Here is a 19,890-nt window from a genome sequence, read left to right as displayed (position 1 = left end):
TGCATACCAAAACCTGTTTTACATTTTAGAAGTGCATGTTCTAACTGATGTTCTTATTTTCAGACTGAAACCCTTGAGATGCCATAGATAAGCTAATGTTATTAAAATTTAAAATGTTTCCTAATAGTTACTTATTGTATTAGATTTTAGTTTTTAAAAACCTGTCTGATTTGAAAGGAACAAAAAGTGAGAGAGATCTGTTTATGAATTAAATGCTCATCAAAAAAAAAAAAAAAGCTCCACTAGGCATTATGAGGTGAGTCAACTTTAGTATAAAAATAACAGTAGCTTAATCAAAGATCTCTGATTGAATGCCGAGGGATCACACCCTGATTGTAATACCTCTAAGGTTGTACCAATGAAAACTCTGTCATTCTTCTTTAACAGGTAAGACTTAGATTTTCAAAAGAAAAATATATTAAAGATGAAAAGATTATTTAAATCATTTCCAGGAGCCACTGCTTAAACAATTAGGAAAAACTGGAGCTATTTTGAAGCATGTCTACTGAGCTCATCAGAACTTGAAAGCACAGAAAGAACAGATTTCCTCCACTGCACAAAAGTATGTGACAGGCTTTGAAGCTGTTGGCTGAAACTGACGTGAGCTCCCATTAGAAGCTTTCTGAAAACATTTCAACCCAAACAGTTTTACTTTCTGAATTCCCATTGTTCGCAATGGCAGATTCTAGAAAGTGGTGGACTTCCTTCTGCTACGGTGGTGACCACTCCTCCAGGATTGCACCAGGGTAGGAGCTTGAAGGAAGAGGAGGATGGCAAGAGCTGCACCATCCTCATCTTGAAATAAAAGATTCAAAACCGTTCCTCTGGGCTCTTAGGAGAGTCCTTGCATCCTGTGTTTGCCATAGTAATATGCACATACTGAACCTGGTCAAGCAGTGTTTCCCTGAGAAGGGGCCTTGGGCATGACGGGAGCAGAACTCTTACCATTTCCTACCCGTGGTAATGTTTTGATCCAGCATAATGCGATGTGCTATCACCTATGTGTTCATAACTGAATCTTGGACTTTTGAAGTAATCATTTTTTTCTCTACATTTTTATGAAAATGAGTAAAAATCAACTTTGTGCAATTAAAAATATCATGGTTTTTTAAAAATTTTATTACAGTAAAAGACAATGCCTTTAATCGACCTTAAAATACCTCCTCTTGCTTTGAACACTCGTATCCCATTCCTTTTGCCACTTTCTGAAAGAGACTTGCAAGTCCTCTTTCACAGTGGTTGTAAGGATGTTATGATGGATTAAGCATGTTTACCTCTCATTCTGATTTTGACTTTGGGAAGAGCCCAAAGTCTCACTGAGGCAGAACTAGTGAAACAGCTGGATGAGGACCCGCCACTATTGTTATGAGCTTGGCTTTCCATTGGATGGTGCTGGGGAGCATCATTCACCATACAGATCACAACTGAGAAAGAAGTTCACAAAAGAGGATTTCCAGAGCTGCTTCCTACTGGGTTGAGTGTATTTGAAGCAAGAGGGGGGCATTTCAAGGGAAATTAATGACATTGTCTTTTAGGATAATCACTTAAAAATATTTAAATGTTCACTGGGTATTTTGACACATGTGGTATGTTTCATCTCCCAGAAGTAAAACAGTCCAGATGTGACTGCAGCTACCTACATTCTCAGTGCTTTATTTCTTTGTAATATGCTATGAGCATTTGTTGACTTGTGTCTTACTCAAGATGTTCACTAGGATATAAACACTCGGGAGCAAATTGCTCCTCATACATAAACCACACCTACATCTTTGCTGAATATGTCATATTAACCTGCACGCAGGTGTATCTAGGTACCCTCAACCATGACAACGCCAGGGTTCCCCTGCTCCATATTCCGACTCATTCCTGACTTAATTGTGTCTGCCCATCTGAAGGTACATGGTATTTTTCTGTGGTCACTGTCATTTTGTAGTTCTTGGCCATGGCAGTCTCAGCTTCTTTGGATTGCTGTTTTCTTTCATCTGTTGCCTTCTTGGGCTACTGATTCGTAGAAAGTCTTTGAAACGTGATTAACGTGCTTTTACCAGGCAATACTTTGTTAACAGTTTTCAATTTCTCTATAATGTTTTTATATGAACAGAGATTATTGAGTTAAACTGGAATAAGTGGGTCAGTCTTGTTCTTTTAAGATCTGTAACTTTTCTGTCTTAGGTCATCCATCTATTCCCCTTGGTCATAAAGGTATTTTTATGCTAATTTCAAATTTCTTTTCCAGGATTTTTGGTACATCCAACATTTATTTTTGTTCATTAGAAAATTTATTTTGTTTATGATATCCATTTTTTCATTTCTGCTACTTAATTTTCTAGCATCATTCATCGTTTTTTCCAGTGATTTGCAGTATACCAGAGGTTTTTATATGCATGAGCACACTTCTAGAACCTCTGTTCTGTTCCCTGAGTTTGCATATTTCCTGCCTTAATTATGAAAGTTTTACAATAAATAGTGAAATTTGATGAATTGAATACTCTACCTTTTCCTTCAAAATTTCCATATCTAGGCCAGGGATTTAGCTGAGGTGCAAGTGCTTGCCTGGCAAGTGTGAGGTCATGAGTTTGATCCCCGGTATGGAAAAAAAATTCCATATCTAATCCTGGCTTCTTGTTATTAGTCTTTATAAATTCACACACATGCACAATTTCAGCAAAACTTTTATTGGAATTGCAATTTTATTATTATACAAATACAATTACAGATTCACTTGGATTTCTGCATATTATCATATTTCTGCTAATATCAAATTTTCTTCTGTATACTGTAAAAATAGAAGTGATTGACTGAGATGGTAGCTTTAAAAAAAAAAAAAAAGCTTTCTTGGGGCTGGTGGTTTAGCTCAGCGGCATAAGCGCCTGCCTTGCAAGCAGGCAGTCGTGAGTTCGATCCCTGGTACCGATAAAAAGGGAAAATACAAAAAAAAAAGCTTTCTCAATTTGTTTCTATGTGTAACAAAGTGCAGGCTCAGGTTTTAGTTCAGTGGTAAAAGCACCTGCCTGGCAAATGCAAGGTCCTGAGTTCAGTTCTGGGTTCCAGAAAAACAAACAAATAAAACAAAACAAAACACAGTGCAGAAGGAAGGAGTTACAGGGTAAGGTTTCTATGATACCCTCTAACTTCATCTCACAAGATGTCATTATTTCTTTTCAAAAGTATAATGCTCATCATAATCTTTTAAAAGAAGAATCAGGGTTGCATTTGCAACTTTTAAAAACTGGAAGTGGATGCATTGGATCTTAACACAGGATCATAAAAGGATCATAAATACTGAAAAACATCTTGAATGCTCTTACTCTTGTTTCTAACTCATGAAAAAAAATGACTCACTGTGATGCATTCAGATTTCACTATTCAGTTCTGTGTGCACCAGCCTGTGTAACGGGACTCCATCTCCTTCTTTTTCTGTATTGTATCTAATTAGGAAACTGAGTCATGAAAATAACCTTCATGATTAAAAAAAAACATCTGTGCAAATCCAGCTATTGTATCGCCATGAAACTTGTCTTGTTCACTTGGAACACTGCATGCAACAGGAATACAAGCCATCAGTTTCTCAGTATCTCTAGCAGTCCCCCGAATGCTTTGGAGGGGTTGGGAATGTACTAGGAATTGAACTCAGAACATAATGCAAACAGGTGCCTGCTGAGCTATAGCCCTAGCCCACACCTCCCCTTCTCTGTGAATATCTTATGTATCAGAAGTTGAGATGTGTTATGCTTTAGATGTAAAATGTAATTCTCCTGTGTGCAGAGGTAGAGCTTTTTGGAAGTTACTGGATCGTGAAGGCACTATTATCATAGTTAAACGTCCTGTTAGGATGTGACCCCTGCCTGGGAAAGCAGTGTTATTGGCTACCCCGGTTGCTTGCTACCCCCAACCCCCAGTCTCGTTTCCGGGCTGCCACAGTTGAGGAGCTTTTCTCTGTCAGACCCTTCCACCAGGCCATTTCTCAGTGGAGCGAGATAATCATGGGCTGAATTGGTGGGATTCTTTCTTTGAAATGGCAGAATTTGCACATGCTGTGATAATAGATATGGTGGAACATGACTTGGTGCTTATCTAATTATTATATTCAAGTTTCTTTGAATCATTTGAGAGCTGCTGTTTTTTAATACTATCTTTATTCATGGTAGCACTTTTTTCCTTTTTTTACATTTGATCATCTTTTGATAATTTGAATTTTATCCAGGAAAACATTTAGGGTGTTTGCATAAAGATATCCTTGTAGATAAGATTTTAAGTGGGTTTCTGCTAAATTCTCTGAGATGTAGCAATCTTAGGTTACTTTACTGTCTAGGTGTGAAGGTTTCCTTGAAGATGCTTCTTGTATAAATTCACACCACTAAGAGTTTAAGTGTCTTTTTCTTTTTCTTTTCTTTTTTTTTTTTTCATCTACCAAAGCCCAGGCAAAGGCGTGTACATTTTCTTAGTCTGAAACTTTTGTAGTAAACCAGTTATTCTCTATGTGCTGCATTCTGAATGTTTGTGTTATTACCACTCACTTCATAGTATTAGGAGGTGGCGCCTTTTGGAATTGATTAGATTTTGAGAGTAGAGCTTTCATGAGTGGTATCATGAATGAGGTTTTATGGTTTTATGAATGAGAACAGAGAGAGACTCCTTCCCTGTTTCAGCATGTGAGGACACTATGAGAAGGTACCACTTGTGAATCAAAAAATGGAACCTCAGCAGACATCAAAACTACCAGGAAATTGATCTTGGATTTCCCCACCTCCAGAACTTTGTGAGATAATTTCTGTCGTGTATATACTTCCTAGTGTATAGGATGCATTATAGCATCCCTCCCAGACTAATACACAACTCTACCCTTCTATGAAGATGGAGCACAGATACTCTTACTTTAATGAGCTCTAGTGCCTTGATTTTTGTTCTCATTTATCTGAAGAGGAACAAGCTAACATACTCCATGCAAATGTCTTGTTTTCCCGTAACTGCTAGAGCATTTGTTTGGTTGTAAATTTACCATATTCATTAGAGGACATTTGTGATATTTTACCTATCATATCTAGAGTCTGGTAACAGGAAGACTTCAGAAACCATGGGTTACCATATTGGCAATATAGAAATATTCAACATCTCCTTAAGTCTTCTGGGTTTAGTAAGACTATGGAATTCCTCTTAGTGGGAAAAAGTTAATAGCAAGCTTTTGATGACATTTTCCATAACCTGCAATTGCATTTTGAACCATCTCTAATCAAACTTGGACTCATAGAAACATAAGTAAAAAAAGATTCTACTTCAAGTATACCAAGATTCTTATTTTCAGTTTTAGAGAAATCTGAATTTGAGATTTATTTTTGAAATTTCAAAGAAAGCCCTGGTGTATCATCATCCTGAGGCCAGGAACCCTCTCTTGCTTCTTTAGGAACCAACACACAGGCTTCTGTCTCCTTACAACTTCCTTACCTCCACCCTCTCCAACCATATGCTGTGCCGCACACATTTCTAGGACATAGATTCGTTTAAGAATTTACTGCAACTAGTCAGTCTTTTACAATCTTTTCTCTGCCATTTTCTTTGATTTAAGAATTTATGTCAATGGTTATTACTAACTCAATATTGGATTTCCTTCATGAATTTACTTAGGATATAAAGGGTGATACTTCAAGTAATTTCTATGCAACTGAGTTTTCATGTAAAAATTACCTATAAATTTCTTTAATTTGTAAACTCAATCCACCATAAGTGGTAATGCATTCTACGTCTGTGATATTTCCAGTTCTTGACTTTTAAAAAAGGAACAATCGTAATATTGACATTTATATACCATTTTATATTTTATAAAATTCTTTAAACTTTATAGTAGGTCTGTGAGACTGAGTTGTCCCCATTTTTCAGATTAAAATAGTAATAATTCATAGATCTAAATAGATAATTTGCCCAAACTTCCCTAATTAGGGATTGAAACACTAAAAGCTTGGATTCAAGGGTCCAATGCTGTTTACCTTTGCTTCCAATTAGTAAGTGAAAGATACTCATATAAAATGAGTTGTTATTTTAAAAATTTGCTAGAGTGAATTTGAAACAAACAAGAGAAAACATGAAGATAATAATTGTTCACAGGAAATAAAAGACCCAAAAGAGGAGATGACAGCAAAAAAAAAAAAAAAGAGTGATTAAGGAAAAGATAAAATTCTGTGGGTCACATCACTTTTCTATAGTTTTCCTTAAGGGAAGTGTTACAGTTCCTTTCCATTTTCTCAAGCTGCTTACTTATAAAGCTGAACGTGATACCAAATCCGTGTACTCATTTTCCTGCTTTGTGTTTATTCAAAGAAACTTTGAGAAAAATGACTGAAGGAAATAATCTCTTGCATTAACTAAATGAACTCTCCTAACCTGCGTGAAAAAATTTTGAAAGAAAAACTTATAAAAACCAGTTTGAAAAGATTGTCCATGTATATGAAGAGCAGAAGTGTAGTCTGTAGCACAGATACTGGGTTTTCTGCAGGAGTTCTTTATAAAAATGTTTAACTGCCAACCTAAGAAAGGGACCGTTTTGTGCATCTATGAGATTACACTTGCTAATCATGCCTTTTCAGTGAGAAATGTTCTTAGTATCTCATTATAACTCAAAAAAATGGTTCTCTTTCAGCTGCCATAGTTCAAATGTGGCCATTCCTTCATATGCTGTGACCTCTTATCAGCTAGTACCAGTACTATGTGAGGTGCTTTGTATTTTCAGAGGTCTGTGCTATTATTTTAATTATAGATTTCCTAGAACCATTCTTTAAAACACACACACACACACACACACACTTTGAAACTGATATCAGTGTTTCCTACTGATTCAAGGACATTGTCCTTTATTTCAAAAATCTTCAGTAAGAAATAATTCATTCTGAATTGAATTAAAATGATGTTAACATTTTTTATATGAGTGGATGATTTAGAAATCAAAGGTGATAATTTCTGTCCTCCTTAAGGTAGATGTTAGCTGAGGTTGTCTGTCCCAAAACTATCCTGAACTGGAAAATTGGTGAAATGATTGTATTTCATTGCATCTGAATGTCATTGATTATACAGTTCATCATTACTTTATTCACATTTAAAATACTACCAAATATAATAGAAGAAAGGTAGTAAACTGATAAAATTTAGCAGATCAAATCTAGAGAAACTTAAATTATCAAACTATATGCACAGACATATTACTCTTTCACCTATCATGAAAACTTGCAAAAGTCTTTAAAATGGACCAAGAAATTTCTGAGTATCTTGCCATGGATTATTAGCTATGATCTAGGAAACCTTCCAGAGTTATCTGATTTTATAGGAAATGTAGCCTTTCTTGCCTTTGATTAATTTGCAACTCTGTGAAGATAACTAGCTGATCATAAAGTAAATAATTCTCATTCATGTAAAACAAATCAACTTTTGCAGTATGGATTTAGATGGAATATCATCCGATAGAAGTGGCCAAGTTTAAGTCCATTAACCAATGTAGTTCAGCCTTGTGGATATTCATAGATTATGTGTCCTGTGCCATCTCCTTTGAACCAGCTCTTTTACTTATTACTTTTGTCATTAATTAATGACTTAACTAAAATATTTGACATGTTCTTTTTAGATTTATGTGAGTCATTACTTTATCCTTTAAAATTATTCTTCGACAAACCAAATTGTAATTGCCTATGACATTTAAAGGATAACAAGTTGTGGATCTTTTTAAAACGTGTGTAGTATATTGTGTTACAAAATAATACCACTTTTCTTCCAACTGTATCAGATAGGTCAGAAGCAGCTCTTCCATACTGTACCCTGGGAAAATTGTTACAAAGATCTCTGTATGTTATACTCTTATCTTAAAACAAAACAAAACAGCCAGCATGGCCATGGCTGTTAAGCTAGATGAATCTACCCAGTATACTCTTTTCTTACTGAAAAACTAAACTAAAAGGAGATGACAATTTCTAACAGTTTTACTGAGATATAATTCATACAGCATAAAGTCATTTAACATTTAAAATGAAAAATTCATTGATACTCACCATATTCACGGGTGTGTGCAAACATTTCTAGATACAGTGTTGAGCACATTGATCAATTTGAAAGGCAAGTACACTCCTTTCTGTAGCTGGCCTCTCTCGCTTCATGATGCCTCCCCTTCTCCTTCAACCCTAAGTAACTGCTTCTCTAATTTCTATCACTATTCATTTTCCTACTCTGTACTTTCCAAAAGATTAAACCATATAATATGTGGATTTCTGTGACTGACTTCTTTCATTCTGCTTGATAATAAGGTGTAACAATTCAGATCAGTTGTTATCAATTTTTCCTACTATTCCTAAGTAACTCCTAAATATTCATCAATATTTATAGCCAAGTAATATTTTTCTCTGTGTGTGGTTCACGTATACATTATGGGCATTTAGATTTTTCTCTACCTTTTTTCTGTTATTCAGTCCACCATGAACATATGTATAGGTCATGTGTAGATACATGTGTTCATTTCTTGTGGATATAAATCTAGGAGTGGAATTTCTGGGTCATAGACTAACTCTATTTACTAGACTCTTTTCTAAAGGCTCTGTGCTGTTTTATGTTCCCACCAGCATCATGATGGTCCCAGCTTCTCTGTGTCCTTGCAAACACTGATATTCATTTGATTTCTTTTTTATTCTAACCATTCAAATGTATGTGAAGTGGTATCTCAGCGTAGTTTTCATTTATATTTCCCTGAGGACTAATAATGTGGGTCTCCTTTTCAAATACTTATTGGTGCTTTATCTCTTTTATGGACGAGATTCTGTGGCCATTTTTAAATTAGATTATTTGTCTTTTTATTATTGAATGTCAGACTTCTTTGTGAATTCTGAATACAAATCTCTTATCAGATATGAGTTGCAAATATTCCCACTCTGAGCTCTCTTTGCTCTTTCTAAGCATTATTTTTTGAAGTAAAAAAATTAATTTTGACGAAATCCGAATCATGTTTTTTTTTCTCTCTTTCGTCACTTATTCTTTTGGCATCATACATAAGATTTCTTTGCCTAGTCCAATATCATAAAAATTGACTTCTCTACAAATCTCTTATGGAAATATAGTTTCAAAGGCTAAAAAGAGATGAAATATAGAAAGGTTAGAAAGATGAAATATGACTAGGAAGAGAATGGTTACAACCAACAGGTGAGTGCAGCTGTTGATTTGGTCTGCACAGATCTGATTTCCTTCCTGGTTCCCAAGTGTTAGAACATGCATTTGGCTAAACTCAGAATGGAGGACAGAAAACAGAAATCAGATAGAATGGGAAAAGTAACTCTGACGGGGACACCAAGTAAAACCAGGCAGCAGTTAGATGTATCCTTAAGATAGTGAAAAAATGGAAGGTAGAAAATTTGACTCTTCCTTACTGATTTTATAGCCACATATATTATGAGAATCACAGAAATCAGAAGGACCTTAAAGATCAAGTTAGTGCTCAACAATTACATTACTAAATAAACATAAACTGTCAAACTGTTGGTCTACTATGTTTGACACATGCATGTACTTACACTGTGATAGACATAAATTAAGATTTATTTGTTATGAACAAAAGTTTGGTTGCTTGGTGGCTGTAGACCACAATGCTTCCATTTTTGTTAAGTGCTAAATATTAGCATTGAGCAATGATTGTACACACTGACAACCTATGACCCACCTTTCTTGAAGTGGACATTCAGGGAACTGGGGTTGATAAACAGTAGCTAGCATTTCTCTGGGGTAAAAATAGAAAGAAGAATAGTATTATATTTTAGTTTATATCATCCTGAAAAATTGTCTAATATTCTTTTCATAAGCAAACATTATGTTGCTAGGCATCTAAGACTAATGGCATACAAGTGCCTACAAACTTGGATTGAATATATATTTCATTATCTCAGCTCCCGTTCTGTTTTCTGTATTTTAGAATTTGAACCAGACATGAATGATTTTTTTTTCCTCTTTAGTCCTTGCTCTTTTGTGATTCTGCTGAGGGCACAAGGAACCAACAATAATTTACCTTATGTCATAGTCATCCTATTTTGTTTTTAGAAAACTCCCAGGAGTCTGACAACTTGCATTTGTTATGGTTGGTTCTCAGCATTTAAATATGAGAACAATTAACATGCATTTGTAGGGAGTATTATAAATGAGAGTTTGTGTGCCCGCCAATTTTTCATTGACCTACATTCAGGAGCACTAGTACAACTCAGGTTTGCCTCCCACGTTGTGGAAATGAGTTGATTTCCCACTATTTGTGTGGGCAGGTTGACTGATGAGAATGACTTCAGTGGAAGCTCAAGAGCCCCTTTCTATTTTCTCTCCTCCAGGTTTCATTTTTCTGCTGATTCAGTTTTGGCCCTGTGCATTCAGTCACCCACGTAAAACACCAAGACAAGAAAGCAATAACTTGGGTGATAATATGAACTATACAGAAAGATTCAAGGGGTGTTGTAAATAAACCTTTTACTGTGGGGGCAGCACGTGGAATAGAATTTTATTCTGGAAAATTCTTCTTTTTCTATTCAAAATTCTGTTTAATACATATTTTCAGCTTGAAAAGTATAGAAGTTTAAGTGCCTCAGCAGGGGAACCAGAGTCTTCACTGAGTGAGGAAATATACTGGACCTGTGCAAGAGAAGGGCAGGGAGATTTGTGATTGCTACATCCGCTATGTGGGGTGAGGAGGGAGGGTAACCTGCTTACAATATAAAGGAGGCAAAAAGACTTTCCCCTCTTTTGCTCTTGCCGTCTTTGCTGTCTTCTGCTACCTCAAAGTGTTGCCCCTGCCACAGCACATTGCCTTGAGAGCCAGCTGATTACGGACTGAAACCTCCACAAACTGTGAGCTAAATAAACCCTCCTTCCTTCATGTTGGGCATCAGGTATTTTGTCTCAGCAAGGAGAGAAAAGTAACTAAGGCAGGACCCAAATAATAATACTTTGGAGTTTGAATAACTCTTTCATGTGTCCCATACCCCAGTGATGGCAAACCTTGTAACAACTGAGTGACAAACTACAACAAAAAACCCACTTATTTACTGCACAGGGTCAATACTGCAATTAGAACTGAGTACTGGGATTTTAGTTTAGACAAAAAAAATAATAATTCTACATTAATATCTTATGTCTTAAAAGAAAAGCACAATAACACACAAGCCGTAGGTTCACTACCACTGCCATGCCCTGTCTTTTCTCAGAATTCATTTTTATTTAAATAATATCAGGCCTTTTATTATGTAGCACGAGTACTTTGTTCCCATTTTATAGATAAGAAAACAAACCAAGCCTATAAATGAGCTGTCTAAAATTCCTATTTGCAAACTTAATTCTCAGTGTATATGTAAAATGGACTCATCATTGGTCACTGACATCTAAACAGGTTGGGATAACCTGTCTCACAGTCTATTTACTCAATGAATTCTCCTCCAAATAGACAGGTAAAAGAAAGGAGACAGAATAAACACCTTAGCAATTAAAATCATGCTGTACATACCACCTGAGATATTTCTTCACAGTATCTGAACTACAAATGCACAAGCCAGTATTCGTACACTACCAAATGTATTTTCGGTGTACTTGGGTTCACAGTGATAGCCTATTTCTGAGGTGATTTTGAACTAACTGTGGTCACTCACCATGGTTCTAAAGGGACTTATAATGTGAATTTAGGAGGAAAAAGTGATATTTAGCATTGATGATGGAGAATAAACAATTCAAACAAGGCTTTGGAGTACTCAGAGATTCAGGTATGAAAAAGAAAAACATTAACAGCTACAATTATTTGGTTGTAGAGGTTTAAATTAGGAGCAGATTTCTTGTTGGTGAATTGCCTCTTTGTTGTTCAGAGGTCAAAAAAGCTGAAAACATTTGGAGAACAGTAGGTGTAATTAAATGAAGAGGAGATCAGCTTTGGGAAATACCCAGTATGCAGACCAATACAGAAGTATCAGTGACTTTTATCACTATCTGACTATCCCAAATGAAGTTTCTAATGAGTTTGTACATGTGCCCAAGTGTAGTATGCTATAGAGTGGCTATTTGCATACTAATAAAATATATTTTGATACACTTCAGGACATGCAGATTACATAATAGATGGATGCAGATTACATAATAGATGGATAAATTGTCAAACTAATGGAGTACATCAAAGAACTACACAATCTTTTCACTTCCAGGGATGAGAATAGAATTAAATTAGTGAGAAAAGGTAAAAGGTATCTGACGTTGAAATAACACAGCCAACAAAAAACAAAACAAACCTTTAATCCCCTTGAGAAAATAAATCTTTGAGATTATTGTATAACATAAGACTTCCTTCTGTATGTGTGATTTCCTATTTTGTGTTATCCCTGAAATGTAGCAGCAGGAAAAAATTCATGCTTCAGCTAGTGATATGGTGAAAGATGACACAGTGGCTCAGGTTCTCTGTCACCATCTCATCATATGGTCCAAGGAGGCCTCACAGACTCTCTTCTGGACAAAAGGATTGGCGAGTCATGTTCACGGTTTCCTTCCATTTGGAAACTAGCTGCCAAAGCCACCAAGAAATGGGTGGATCTGCACTGCATATTCTCGCAGCTGGGTGTGCGGAGGAGAGGGCTTATGTCTTCTTTCATGTCCTGTCTGGTTGCAACAAATGTTCCCATCAGAAAACAATCAGACGGAAACCAGGACAGCTTTTAGGAACCTGGGAAGGGATGGCGTGCACTGTTTGCCCTTCCCCAGGAGGTTTTCCCACTGTGTGGTTCACACAGTAGGGGAAACATTTTTAAAAAGCTGAAAATACTTGGAGAATACTAGATCCAAATGAAAAGAAAGGGGAATGAGACTGGGAAACTGCCCAGTATGCAGACCAAAACAGAAGCAGGCATATCAGAGATCTTACATGTGTATCTCAGTACCTCTCACCAAGTTTGTAGTGGAGTATTGTAAGTAAATATTTGCATAACAAGAATAAAATATATTTTGTTACATTTTAAGAGAAAATAGGAGTAGAGATTACCTAAAGAGCAGCTTCCTCAAACTCAGGGAGTAGAGCAAGAATGCAGTTATATCCAGTTCATCACTGTCATCACCTGCTAAAAGTTTTCATTTATCAGAAGTGCAGAGCACAGCTGGGACTGGGAGTTTACACTGTTACTCACGTACCCAAGATTCTAGCCCAAGGATCTCTGACCGTGTCAGTGAGGTGCTTCGATGATTCATTCACAATGTCAGGTTCCTCAGCCAGCCCACTGCCCACCCACATCATCCTTGGTAGTGTTCTCAGTTTAACCTCAAGGTTTCACTCTTAGGGAGTCCCACCGGCCTTTTCCACTCATCTACTTTCCGAGCCACTTTTAATTGCTCATTAACAGCTTGTCTCAACTATCCCTAAATCTGATTTTTCTCCTGTGTATAGTGATGCCTTTGAAAACGTTCATAGCAAAATATTATCAAAGAAGGCTCCCCCCCCCAGGTACAACTGAAGACTACTTTTTATTTTTAATCACTTAGAAAGTTACTTATGTGCAGTATACAGGTGGCAAGTCTTCCATGAAATAAAAATGACTTTTGGGAAATTTAAATTTGACGTATTAATAAAATACAAATTGAAATACAAAATAGAAATGCAAAATAAAATACAAATACCTGAGGCATTTTGATTGAACTTGCATTTACCAAACGCTGAGTTTTTTGGAAATCAAAACAATATAAATTTTATTTCCTACTCCTTTGTGTTACACTTGCAAATAACTATGGGAATTCAATAAGGATCATCGCTATAGATAGATACCGTGCTTGGGCACAGCATGGGGCATTACTCTGAGCTCACAGAGCAGAGTGACCAAGGACAGATGACTCTGGGAGCTTTCTCATCCTATCCGCTGCTCCTGCAAACATGGAGGTAAATACACATGCATTTCTTACCTACCATACTACCCAGTTCTCTCTCTTTAAAATGAATCACTTGGAACTAAATTATTTGAAATCTTTTCCATCTCCTGAATTAGTTTTTATTCTTTATTCCTACTAGTAGAATTGCACTAATTTGTTCCATCTCCCTAGGACGCTTTTAAAAGCATTTAAGATCAAACATACTTGCCATTTCCCCCTCATAAAGGACTCCAGTCCTATAACATAGACTGTGTTCTCCTGTAAAATACTCCCCTCATCCCTTCCTCAAGGACCATTCTAAATCACATCCTTCATGAACCTTTCACAACTAAATGCAATTTTTCATTTGTTTGAATTCCTCAAGTAGGCCACACAACTTAGGAAAGAGAGAGGAAAGGAGAGAAAAATTGTGTGTGTGTTATTATCCTTTATGCATATTTCTTTTTCCCTTTATTGTAATTCATTTGTCTATAAAATTTGTCATTTCTCATATGTGGTTCCTCTTACTTGTTTAGCATAATATCATACATATTTTATGTGTTTAAAAACATTATTAAATGAATAATACATATTGCCCACATAAATTCTGTAATGGGACAAAGTCAGTTACACAGTGTAGAAAGGTAATAAAGTAAGATTTCTTTATCATAAAATTTAAGTAATCAGAATAATGAAGGAAAAGTTAATTTTTACTGGTAGAAATATTTCCATAGCCTGCCAAAAGTCGTCACTTAATGTGATGTGATATACAATGTGAATATTGCCAAAGAAAAGTTTTGTGTGTGTGTGTGTGTGTGTGTGTGTGTGTGTGTGTGTGTGTGTGTGTGTGTAATGAAGGCCATATAGGGACAGAAACCCTTAACTCTTTGCAGACTGGAGTTTCAGATGAATCCTCTGCTCCCTCCAATGCTTTTTTTGGTCTCACTGGTTTCTGGCTCAGAACATGAGTCAAAGTCTGAAACATTTTATTTAGTTTCCCCGTTTAGATGTTGAAAATGGTAACAAAAATCCTCTCCTTTGAGGGCAGGTAGAAACAAAGATTAACTCAATTGATTCTTATTAGTATGTCATTGTTCATCGGGTTATAATATTTACTTTGCAAAAAGAAAAATCAATGTTCAGTTCAGCTTGCTTGATTGTTTCCTATGGAGCATTCTTTAGCAGTGTTACATAAGTGTGATCAGGGCAGGGGAGGAAAGGACTGCACAGGTTATCCGAGGAAGAAGTCACCTCGCAACAGGGATCTGTAAGTTGGATCAGATGCAGAACTAGGTAAGATGGGTGGGTTTCACGAATGGATATTTTGATCACTTTTGAAAATGTAGAAAAGCGGTAGCACAGTGAGAACAGAAGCCAGATTTCCATTCTTCGGCGTGGTTAAAGGGAGTTATGTGCACATTTACAATACAGTGACGGCACATTTATTAAGCTTGTGAAGAGAACTTTGTCAGTGATCCAGGAAGATACCTAGATAGGAGGTTTCATTATCCAGGAGGCTCCTATGCCCCAGATAAAAGAAGTCAAATTATTTTGAAAGATTAAAAGAAGCCAAGAAACTCTAGATATCTAGAGAGAAATGGAAAGAATGAGGACAATCTGGGTAAAATTGTGTGTGTGTGTGTGTGTGTGTGTGTGTGTGTGTGTGAGTGTCAGGGTCCTAGGAGAGGCTGCAAGAGGAAATTAAGAGGGCAGAGTTACTTTAAAGGCAGGTATGCCCACCTCCACCTTGCAGCTGGAGGTCATGAATGAAATGTGCGATGTCAAGTTAGTTACTAGGGTGAAAACATTTATTGAGGATGGCACTCGTGATAAATGGCCTGACTCTTTATCAGAGCTCAGGTCTCCGCATCAGTGGATGTGGCTCTGGGTTAAATTTAGGGTGTAGCAAGTTTAAAATGCCTATCAAGGAAAGTGGGTTTAAAAAAAAAAAAAGGAACAAGAAAACTTTTCTATGTATTTTGAACAACAGCAAGTATTGTACAGTTCCACATTTCTCCCTGGCTAGCAGGTGTGGGCAGGGGGAGCCCAAGTAGAGGCTCTGAAGTGCCATAGTGCATCTTAGTCTGTTATAATAATCTGTAACTGAATGTAAGTAGTATTGATGTTTCGTTTGAATTCCTGAAGGCAGATGGAATTTCATTGTTAAGATAATATCTCTCACAGCAGTGTACAGCTTTGGGCTGTGAGGATGAGAGCCAGGATGAGAACCCTCCCATTTCACCTATGGATGGCTCATTATACATCCAGCTGCTGTTACTGATTTGCTGGTAGTTGTTACAGCCATCGTAAATGATTTAGTTTTCTAGTGCAAAATACATAATTATCTGTGTTGTCTGTTCAGTTTTATTTTTGGCAAGGAGGAAGGAATGGAAGAAGGGAGAGAGTCATTGGTTGTCAGTAAGTGCACTTTCACCGAAGCCATCTCAAATTCAGGGGAGGGAAGTGGAACTCACTTGTTCATCAACATCCTCTAATTTAACACAGGTCTCTTACCTAGAAACCAATAGATATATTGGGCCTGCCTCACTTCTCTTTAAGAAAATTGTATTCTTTACAAGATAATGGGGGTCTGGATATGATCTAAAGATGTTATAAGTATGTTTAATACCACATTGAAGCCAAATATTTTGTCTAAGAAATACCTAGTATTAAAAATATTTTTTAAAAAGATTGTTACATGCCCATAATCCCAGCATCCTGGGAGACTGAGTCAGGTGATTGCAATTTCCAGCAACTTCCAGCAATTTCCAGGGTATTACTAACACCCAGCTCAAAATAAAAAAAAATTTTTTTAAAATGTGGCTGGATTCAGTGTCTGGTGCTGCAAAAATAATACTAATAATGTAAACAAAAAAAGCAAACAAATAAACAAAATGCTCCTCTGCTTGGCCTGTCCTGCCTCTTTTCTTGCTTTTACTTATAAACTGTGTTTCCTTAGTGCATATTAACTGTAGAACTGTGGTTTCCATGCATGTATGTAACATCCTTTGATTGTATCAAGACCTGTAATTTTAAATACATTTAAAGGCCGTTGTTTCTCCTACGTGTATTTCCAGCCCACCTGACTATTCATTTGCTCTGAGGCTCCAGGAACATAATCCGCCCAATGGTGTAGAAGCTCCATCTGGTTTAGACTCATTCTTATGACCAAGAAGAGTAACTACTTAAAACTGTTATTGAGTACATCATTGTTGAGTACTCTAGGAACCTTGTGTACTTTAACAGGAATATCAAATAAACAACCTGATTTCTGCCCCCGCCTGGCCTTCTGTCTGTTTTCCCCTTGTCACAGTTGCTCAGTCCAAAGGCTGGAGCCTCAGTCCTCCTTCTCCCCTTCTCCTCATCTCTTCTACTGGGCCATCTTATTATCACTCTTGAAATCCTGCAGTGACTTCCTAGTGAGTCCTCTTGTTCAATTATTACACATAAAGCACCAGAACACTTCTTCTTATTAGTCCATGTTTGCGGTGCGTGTGTTTGCATTCCTTGTGAGGAGCTGGTACCTGTACAGGACACACCTCAATTGCTTTCTTCGCCTCCTTCCTTCCCTTGTCTTCCCCCTCCCTCCATCCCTTGCTCCCCTTCCCACTGGAGTAAGAGCTATCTCCCGACTTCCTGTTATCTATTTCTTGTTTTGCCCTTCATTTATATTTTGGATTTTATCATATAGGAGAAACCATGCCATATTTAAGCTGTGTATCTTATTTACTTCACTTGACATTATCCATTTTCCTACAAATGCACCAAATCCTTTGTTATAGTGGACTAATACTCCATTGTGCATATGCACCACATTTTCTTGTCCATTCACCTGTTGATTGACGTATAGGCTGCTTCCAAGAATCAGTTATTATGCATTGTGTTGCTGTAAATGTGGGTGCACATGAGTCACATAATAGGATGCCTTTACCTCTCTTGGGAAGATACCTGGAAGAGGAATAACTAGGTTAAATGGAATTTCTTATTTCAGTATTTTTTTTAAGAATCTCCATGTGGCACAGTGACTCTTACTTAGAATAACAGCTGCATTCCCTTCCAGTTCTTACTCCCTTTTCCCCAGCCTAGGTACCAGCCTTTCTCTAACTTAACTCTAGTCTCCCTGTCCTTTTAGTTCCTGCCTTGGGCTTTTGTACATGCCTTTCCTGCTGGCTGGATTACTATGGCCACATTCCACATAACCTTCTCATGCATCATATACAATGAATTGAGTGTCTGCTTCAGTGGCATTGGTTCAGGGACTGAGAGGGACTGCTTCAAATAATCAGTTCTACATTAGCACCATACCTTCCCCTCCGAACAGGTATTCTCCAACACCGCATCCTTTTTGTTTTCTGTATTACAGTCACTGCCATTTGACATCATTTTATTAAATTACTGTCTGTCTTCCTCTTACTAAAAGTTAAATTCTTGAGCTTGCCTATTTCACCCTCTGCTATGGTATATAGTTCCTGTACAGAGTAAGCACTGAATATATAACTGCTAAATAAAGGAATCCCCAAATGAGATTCCTATGTATGCCTTAGAGGATTTCCCCTAAGATAAAATCCAAGGTCTTTCTAATGGAATATGGTTAGATGGCAAGTAGTAAAATTAGATTATCAGGAAAGAAGGATTAGCTTAAATCTGGGGCTGGTAAACCTCATGTTCAAACTACATCATTATAAGTGACATTCTTAGTTCCTGTCTCCCAAGACAAAATGGGAATAATGGATGCTACACTGGACCAGGATGTGGAGATGCAAGCAGGTTCAGAGCATTGCTAGGAGGAAAGGTAGCCTGAAGACATAGAAGACATACCTGAGGCATCACATGGGATAGAATCAGAAATAGTATATGAAAAGAATCTCAAAAAGTCATAGTTTTGCCAAAGATTTGCATTCTACTTAACAATATGACTGAGATGTCATTTGACAGAACTCAATATTTAAAGTGTAATTCTGTAGTGTCTGAAAGAGTTTTTCGTTCAATATAGGAATTTTCCATATTGAAAAATTTCCATATTGGTGGAAGCCAAGAGCAGGCAGTAGTCACCAAATTTTGATCCATAAAAAAACCAAATTGCCATAGTCCTACATTCATTATTTTCAGAGCCACCCATAGTTCAAAGCCAGTGCCCTAGGAAGGATTATTTACCTGATGGCCTGAAATGCATAACTTTTCTGAATTCTACCTCATTTTCTAGATGGGCTCAAAGGAACACTTGCATTTTAAAGATTTCCCTTTTAATCAGATGTAAACTTACATTTTGCTAAATTTTCAAAGTACTTCTTAGATGTCTCAGTCACTTGTAGACTCGAATTGTAATATTTTGTATAATTGCCCTTGCCCTTTTCCCTGATTGTGTGTGAAGAGGTAGGGATGTTTAAATACCAGTTCTGCTAATTACTGAATGTGTTGCCTAGTGATTCACTTCTGTAAGTCTACATTTATCTCATCTCTAACACTGCAATCATGGTAGAGAAACTAATAACTATGTCACAAGACTGTAGAAAGGTTTAAATGAGATAGCAGATGTGCTTGATTCAAAGTGTAATAAGCCACAGTCACTGCTATGATGATTGACCACTTTTATGGATATCCAAAATGTCAATTTCACACAAGCCCAAGAGTGGCCCATCCTGTGTGACTACATAAGATGCTCGTATTGATGAGATTCTAGAATGCTGAGCCAATGAATAAATGTAGAACCAAAAGTTTAGCTGTGAATTCAGGCCTATATTCTTAATTAAGAAAAAAGTTAACAGTGGAAAATCACTTCTGAGTCTTATAAATAGGAAATTGGGTTTCCTAATGGGTAATTTAAAATACTTTGGGAGCATAAATACACCTGGAGCACTCAAACTATAAGTTGGTGACTCAGAACAAGGGCACAGAATCCTGAAATAAGCAACAGCAAATGGCCACTTAAGCTCTTAAAGAGCAAACTGCAGAAAATAAATTAATTCATTTAAATATGCATGAACCTCCTGAGTGAGAGTATGCTGAATGGTGCTGAGTGATTTCTTT

At 36.8% G+C, this 19,890-nt stretch overlaps 1 protein-coding gene across 8 annotated transcripts in view; it reads left to right on the top strand.

Moving 5' to 3' along the window:
- The window catches only part of Tpk1 (thiamin pyrophosphokinase 1), a 344,321-nt gene that overhangs the window by 247,646 nt on the left and 76,785 nt on the right, over positions 1-19,890 (top strand). The window contains exon 9 of one of the 8 annotated variants that reach the window (XM_063250663.1): positions 453-19,822. The exons of 6 other annotated variants lie outside the window; for them this stretch is intronic. In XM_063250663.1, coding sequence (XP_063106733.1) covers positions 453-466 — 14 coding nt within the window. In that variant the 3' untranslated portion in view covers positions 467-19,822. Of the gene's footprint in view, positions 1-387; positions 19,823-19,890 lie in introns of those variants that run through there. One more of the 8 variants, XM_063250664.1, reaches the window with a different exon arrangement.

The sequence above is a fragment of the Cavia porcellus genome, unplaced genomic scaffold, assembly GCF_034190915.1.
Source record: "Cavia porcellus strain 051 isolate PalLab524CR breed Dunkin Hartley unplaced genomic scaffold, mCavPor4.1 scaffold_6, whole genome shotgun sequence".
Lineage (NCBI taxonomy): Eukaryota > Metazoa > Chordata > Mammalia > Rodentia > Caviidae > Cavia > Cavia porcellus.
Note: the sequence above shows the minus strand (reverse complement) of the source record. Positions and strands in the feature narration are given on the sequence as shown.